The sequence below is a fragment of the Perognathus longimembris genome, chromosome 18 (genome assembly GCF_023159225.1).
Source record: "Perognathus longimembris pacificus isolate PPM17 chromosome 18, ASM2315922v1, whole genome shotgun sequence".
NCBI lineage: Eukaryota > Metazoa > Chordata > Mammalia > Rodentia > Heteromyidae > Perognathus > Perognathus longimembris.
Window position 1 is genome coordinate 19687090 of NC_063178.1, and position 7097 is coordinate 19694186.

General features: G+C 51.8%; 1 protein-coding gene across 1 annotated transcript; it reads right to left on the reverse strand.

Annotated features, from left to right (window-relative positions):
* Window positions 1–3154: 3154 nt before the first annotated feature.
* On the reverse strand, window positions 3155–6760 carry Snai2 (snail family transcriptional repressor 2). Its single transcript, XM_048367825.1, has 3 exons — window positions 6572–6760; window positions 5447–5998; window positions 3155–4468 (listed from the first exon to the last, which is right to left on the reverse strand). The coding sequence occupies exons 1-3, from the start codon at window positions 6648–6650 to the stop codon at window positions 4287–4289; spliced, it is 813 nt and encodes a 270-aa protein (XP_048223782.1). The 5' UTR covers window positions 6651–6760; the 3' UTR covers window positions 3155–4286.
* Between the last annotated feature and the right edge of the window lie 337 nt (window positions 6761–7097).

Here is a 7097-nt window from a genome sequence, read left to right on the forward strand (position 1 = left end):
CCTCGAGCAGAGCAGAGGAAACGGGCTCCGGGGGGAGGAGAGGAGCCCAGCTCCCAGCCCCAAGGCATGCGGAGGGGGCGCCAGCCAGGGCCCAGGTCCAGGGAGAGGGGGCAGAGCCGGGGGACCCCTGAGAGAAACTGAGGCACACACTTGTAACCCTAGCTAGTCAGGAGACTGAGACCTGAGGATCACGTTTGACAAAGCCACACAAGCCTTCATTCACACCCTTGCCTCCCCTTCGCTAGCAGAAAGCCCAAAGTGGAGCTGCCAAGGGTGAAAGGCCCTGAGTTCAAGTCCCAGTACTGACACACACAATGACTTGGCTCTAAAGCGTGTCAGGGCCCCTGTACATTTCCTAAATGATGTTAGCGCACAATATGGCGTTCGGCTCTTTGACTTAGGGGCACATTTTTTCATTGTTTTCAGCAAATCTCTTCCTTAGCCCTCAGTGGGCTAAGCCTGATTGTGTGACTCTCCTTGTTCCTAAGGCGTGATGGGAAGAGCACGGAAAAGCCTGGCTGAATTTCCTTTTTGCAACTTGGCTGTTTCCTTACTTTGCGCCCAGCCTCCAAATTCAATTTAAGAACCTTAAGGGTGAAATGCAAAGCTAAACAGACATTGTGACTATCGCAGATTGCAGGGAAAGGGCATATAGATATAAGTGTGTCTCCTTGTGCAACGGTAGGCACAGATGAAGCAGTTAATAACAGGTGGAACTCACAACTAACTATACAAGGCTCGGTGCAAAGGACTCTTGTGACAATGATAGTTTTTTTCCTGTGATCATTTCAGGACACTGAGGCAGTGCTCAAGGACCTGAAGTGGGAAAAGGGTGACGCTGTGATTCCGTGAGCATAAATATTGCATTTGGATGGGCAAAATATCAACAAGACCCCAGGGATGCTCTGCCTAGCGCAAGCCAGTTGTGCTGGCTTCTCTGTACAGCCAACTGTACAGCAGGAGGCAGAAGCAGAAGAATCATGGCCAGAGGCCGGCCCAAGCAAAAGTACAAGAGTTTGCCAGAACCAAATATTACCTCAAGTAAAAAGGGCTGAAAGCACAGTTCAAGTGGTACAGCAGGATGACAATTAACTCCAGGAAGGCCCCAACCCTCAAGCAGCTTGGACTGTTCTTGCTATTCCATACTGCGTTCTAGCTCATAAAACAAATAATCATTGTGAAAACAGTTATGTACATATGCACTATTGTGAAAATTTGTGGCTTTCATAACCAAGCTCTGTATGTACCCCTTCCTCAGTTCTTGGCATTCAAGCTATTCGAGGGGACTCTCCAGTAAGCATGGAGGCACACCAGAGAATTTGCCTATAAGTTAAGAATAAGATTAGAAGAGTGCAAAATTCATATCACAAAAGTATTACTGTTTCTCACAAAGAAAGTATCAGTGAGTAGACTTTTCTCTTTGGATAATTAGCTGCTTAAGTTTTGGACACCAGGGGATTTTGTCCTTAGATCCACAAATGAAGAGGAGACCATTCAGTGAAGCCCAACGCATCTTCCCTTTCCAAGACGCTTGCACACGTCTTCTGGCCTGGACACTTTCAGATGCCTACAGGCAATTATTCTACCTTGCATGCCCTTGTAGCTCAATTATTTCTCTTACTCTCTTTACTTTCAAAAAATAATGGTCTTGGGCTGGGAATATGGCCTAGTGGCAAGAGTGCTTGGCTCGTATACATGAAGCCCTGGGTTCGATTCCCCAGCACCAGATATACAGAAAACGTCCAGAAGGGGCGCTGTGGCTCAAGTGGTAGAGTGCTAGCCTTGAGCAAAAAGAAGCCAGGGACGGTGCTCAGGCCCTGAGTCCAAGCCCCAGGACTGGCAAAAAAAAATAAATAATAATAATGGACACCACCCTTATATATATGGGCTTATAAATACAAATGTAACAAGTAGAATGAGTGTGAGCACAAGGAGAATATTATTGGCATTTATTATTGGTTATTTACTGGTATGTCTAATGCTAATTTCCTGCTTCACTTTGTGTCACAAGCACAGTAAAAGAAAAACATGATTTTGCAAGCTACAATTATAATAGAGAGAAGTGATTAAAAGTAGCAGGAACTGTTGTCATCATGAGTTTGAAGTGTGGTTTTAAGTACACATTCTGGCAATTATCACAGTTCCAATTATCATTAGGAGTTGTCCCTTACCTAGCACACCTGCATTTATTAAACATGAACCTGCCAATGAGGTACATAGTCATGTTACACTTTACCAGGTAAATATTCAGTCGTGGAGGTAGGGAGGTGGGTTCAATTTGTTGAAGAACCATAAAAAGAAATTTTGCCTTTGCACTATTTAATTCTGATCCTCTTAAACGTATCATTTATCTATACCACTTCAGGTAAGGTTTTGTTTATATGATTTAATTTTCCAAGTTGTATAATTTATGACAAATCTATTTCTCCTAGGTTTGTCATGCATACTCTACCTTTCCCTCTTATAACACATCAAACAGTATTTCTGCTAAGAATCTTAAATTTATGAACGCAAATTATGATCCCGTTGTGCCACATAGTTTTATTCAAACAATTTGAGGATCACACAGGTGATCGTAATTTGCTTTCATAAAGACACAGAAGGAAGTTGTGGTAGAACTAAAGCAGTACAGCAGCAGCCTTGAGTGAAAAAGCTAAGCAAGAACACAAGGCTCCGAGTTCAAGCCCAGAACCGGCATAAAGTCATATAAAATTTTGAAAAGCATTTTTTTTTTTTTTTTTTTTTTTTTTTTTTTTTTGCCAGTCCTGGGCCTTGGACTCCGGGCCTGAGCACTGTCCCTGGCTTCTGCCCGCTCAAGGCTAGCACTCTGCCACTTGAGCCACAGCGCCGCTTCTGGCCGTTTTCTGTATATGTGGTGCTGGGGAATCGAACCTAGGGCCTCGTGTATCCGAGGCAGGCACTCTTGCCACTAGGCTATATCCCCAGCCCCATTGAAAAGCATTTTTGACTACTAAAAAAGTGACTACTTTTAACGTTCTGAAAGTAGAATTTTTTTGTTAAAAGGATATGCTAACCAACTACCACTGTCTCTTCTGAATGTTAGTGTTACCTTGAGAGGAAGAAGAAAGGATGGCATTTTACTCTAACCTAACCCATAAAATAACATTTGCCAGGTAGAACACACATCATTTACTTTTTCTCTTATTAGCACAAGAAATGATTCTATCACATTTGTTACTAGTCACAAACCAATAAAGTCTCTGAAAATAGTATATGAGCGACATATTTTCAATCAAAAATGTTTATTGTAAAAAAAAGGACCTTGAAAAATTATTTTTCTTTAAAAAAAAGCAACATTGATTTCACAAGTGTCCAAGTTGTATATAGACATAGCTATAGACAACATCTTACTTTCATACAAAACTCATTCAATCATACAAAAATAAACACAAATTTACATTGACTCATCAACTACACAGTTAATTAAAGCAGGCACTTGGAGGGGTGTTGTATTATTGCATCTGTCATGCACATTTAAAATGGTTTTGGTGCATCACCGAATGTCTCGGACTCTTCTCTTGCACTTACTCCCGTCTTTACTGAATTGTATAAAAGTCATTGCAATTCTTTCACCAAGTAAGACATGGCGCATGCACCAGGAATGTTCAAACCGCTCCTCCTTCCCTCTTCTCCCAAGGCACATATTGGCAAAAATAAAACAAAAGGAAGCAAAACAAAAATACTCTTAATACATTCTCTTGGGTTTTTTTTCTCGTTCTTATTTTTTTTTTCCTCTCTTAAAAATACAGTTTAAAGCATGGTAGGTAATTTTATAAAGGCGTTAATTCCATGATGGCAAGCCAGACATCAGACAAGGAATGAAGTAAACTTGGAATACTTTATAAGGCACCTGAGATCTAGTCTGGCAGATTCTCTCCCTACGGGAAATTCTATTACAAACTCTATTACAAAGCAATACTGTTCTTTTCAGTTGAAATGTTTTGGCAGCAATGTAAATCTTTGCATTCTTTTTCTGTACGGAAAGATGCAATGTGCTTTTCACTTCGTCTTTGAAGAGAAAGGTTCTTGTAGCTTCTCAATCTAGCTGTCAGCAAAAAAAAAGACAGTAATTTTCAACTTCACATGGAAAGGATGATCTTTCAACGCATGGGTTTCGTGCTCTTGCAGCTTGTGTGTGTGTGTGTACATGTGTGTCTATACATATTATTTGGTTGGTAAGCACAAGAGAAAATGCCTTTGGACTTTTACTTGTCATTTGGTGTCGGAGTGGAGAAATGCATTTGTTCGAGTAAACATATGTTGCATCAATGAGCTACGCAGCAGCCAGATTCCTCGTGTTTGTGCAGAAGAGACATTCTGGAGAAGGTTTTGGAGCAGTTTTTGCACTGGTATTTCTTTACATCGGAATGGGTCTGCAGATGAGCCCTCAGGTTCGACCTGTCTGCAAATGCTCTGTTGCAGTGAGGGCAAGAAAAAGGTTTCTCCCCTGGGGGGGCGGGGGGGGGGGAGAGAAAAAAAAAAGGTAAGTCAGCACTTCTCGAGAAAATATGAATTTGAGTCATGTTAATAAACATCCATCCTATCCTGCCCGAGAATGGAAAGGGTAAAGATAACAAAAATGTACTAAGACCCTTAGAGAGAAAAGAACGCAAAGGGACAAAGCCTGACTACATTCCCCACGGCTGGTACTTCTAGTCACATCTGGCCCTTTAAGATAAGTTCCACAACGGAACAGGAATCACAGCCCGAGTGGCATGTGCGACGGCAGTTGTGCAGGGGTAATCCGTGGAGTTGTGGGACTTTCTCCTGCTCAGGCTCTGTGTGAGCAGGTGCAGCTGGCTGCAGACACCTCCCAACACCCCACCATGGGTCCCCCTCTCCCTCTTTCTGTCCTCTGCCTCAGGCGGCTGGAAGGCCTTCCCTCCGGCAACATGATGGTGTGTGGCTTTCCTTTTTTTCTTTTTTTTAAAGAAAAAGAAAACCAGCAGCAAGAAAACGAAAAAGACACCGATCAAATTCAGTTCCCACTCGCTCTCCAACTCCCTCACGGGCCCGGTCACAATGGGAAGTCCCCGAGAACTATAGGAGAAGCCTCTATTTGCCCAATCCATCGACCGCGCCGAGGGCAGCCTTTGTATTGGCTGACCCCGAGGGGGCAGTTTCACAGAGCACACACATTGGGTCGGGCACATCTCTCCTGATTTCCCCTAACTGATCTTTGAGACCAAACCACCCGGGATCTGCTTTCCAAAGTCTACACGAGCTCTTTGCATGCAGTCTCCGGAGCAGAGGTTGCCATTAGCAGGAAGCAGAGCCCTTTGGGAGGCCCCGACGGGCGTCTGAGTGGTCAGGAAGTAGGCCTCCCTGATGAACGGCCGCGGGAAGAACCATGTCACCAGGACTTCATCATGCCAGCCCACCCGGCCCCCCCCTCCCCCGGGCGGGCGCAGGGGTGGCGTCTCACCGGTGTGCGTGCGAATGTGTCCTTGCAGCAGCCAGGGTCTGGAGAAGGCCTTGCCGCAGATCTTGCAGACGCAGGGCAACGTGTGGGTCCGAATGTGCATCTTGAGGGCGCCCAGGCTCACGTACTCCTTGTCACAGTACTTGCAGCTGAAGGACTTGCGGGCCTGGGCGTCGCAGTGCAGCTGCTTGTGCTTGGCCAGCCCCGAGAAGGTGGAATAGGTCTTGGTGCACAGGTGGCACTGGAACTTCTCCGCCTCGACGGCGTGCGGGTCCGACAGCTTGGGCTGCAGCCGCTCCTCCTCGTCGCTGACGGGGCTCTCCGAGCCGCTGTGGTCCTTGGACGAGGTGTCGGAGGGCGGCGGCGGGCTCACCCGGCCCAGGGCGGCCGCCGAGGGGAAGCCGGCCAGCGGGGAGAGGCCGCCGGGCACCGCGGGGCGGAAGGGCGCCGTGGCGGTCCACACGGTGAGGGGGCTGTAGGCCCCCGAGCTGAGCACCTCGGGCTTGGGGATGACGGGCATGGGGTAGCTCTCGTAGAGGTACGGAGAGACGATCACTGCGGGGGAGGAAGGGAGGGTTGAGGAGGGGGCGAGGGAGGGAGGGGCGCGCGCGGGCTGCGCTCCGGGCGCCTCCGGGGGGCACGGCGGGCGGCGGCCCGCGCTCCGGACCCAGGGGACGGGGCCGGCCCGGGGCCCCGCCGGGGGCTGGGGGGGGAGGGACGGAGGGGGCGCCGAGCCCGGCCGCCCCGAGGGGCGCGGGGGGGGGGGGAGCAGCGGCTCCTCCGGCCCCGGGCGGATCCCGCGCCCTGAGCGTCGGGGCGAGCCGGGAAACCGAGTCACCGGCGCGGGGCGGCGCGGGCTCGGAACTGGAGCTCAGCCACCCCGGCTGGGGAGCGCGCACACCCCGGGCTGGGGAGCACCTACCCCGGGCTGGGGAGCACTATGCACCCCGGGCAGGGGGCGCGCACACCCCGGGCTGGGGAGCACTATGCACCCCGGGCAGGGCGCGCGCACACCCGGCCGGGGAGCCCGCACACGCCCGCGCGCGGGGCGGTGTCTCGGGCAGCCCCGGCCGGGGGCGGGTGGGGCGCGGCGGGCCGGGCGCGGGGCGGGGAGGGCGCGCGCGTTACCGGCGTGCGTGTCCAGCTCGCCGTAGTTGGGCTTCTTGGCGGCGTTGAAATGCTTCTTGACCAGGAAGGAGCGCGGCATCTTGCGGGCGGGCGGGCGGCGCGGGGCGGGCGGGCGCGGATAACGGTCCGGCGGGCGGCGCGGGCGGGCGCGGCCCCTACCGCATGGCGGGCGCGGGGCGCGGGCGGCGCGGGGCGCGGGGCGCGGGGCGGCGGCGGGCGAGGCCGCGCTCCAGCGGCAGCGGACCGGCCGGCGCCTCCCGAGTCCCCGGCTGCGCGGCCCGACTGCGCCGCCCGGGCCCGCGGGGTTTTCTTCCCCTCCTCCCCGGCGCCGGGGACCCAATCAGGGCCCGGGGCGTCGGGTTTCAGCCCCTCCCTCGGGCACAGCTGGGAACCGGGCGGGGGGGGCGGGGGGGGGCCGGACGGGAGTCCTCGGGTTCAAGCCCCGCGGGCCCGGCCATCCCGGGAGACTCGAGCGGGCGCCGGGCGCGGGGCAGCGCGGACTCCCCACGCGGGCTCCCCACGCGGG

What these genes read in the sequence shown, in the direction of transcription:
- Snai2 (XM_048367825.1), bottom strand. Translation starts at nt 6,650, where the DNA reads ATGCCGCGCTCCTTCCTGGTCAAGAAGCATTTCAACGCCGCCAAGAAG. An exon ending in CGAGCTGGACACGCACGCCG is followed by an intron (nt 5,999 to 6,571) that starts GTAACGCGCGCG and finishes CCTCCCCCGCAG; the next exon opens with TGATCGTCTCTCCGTACCTC. An exon ending in ACACATTCGCACGCACACCG is followed by an intron (nt 4,469 to 5,446) that starts GTGAGACGCCAC and finishes CCGCCCCCCCAG; the next exon opens with GGGAGAAACCTTTTTCTTGC.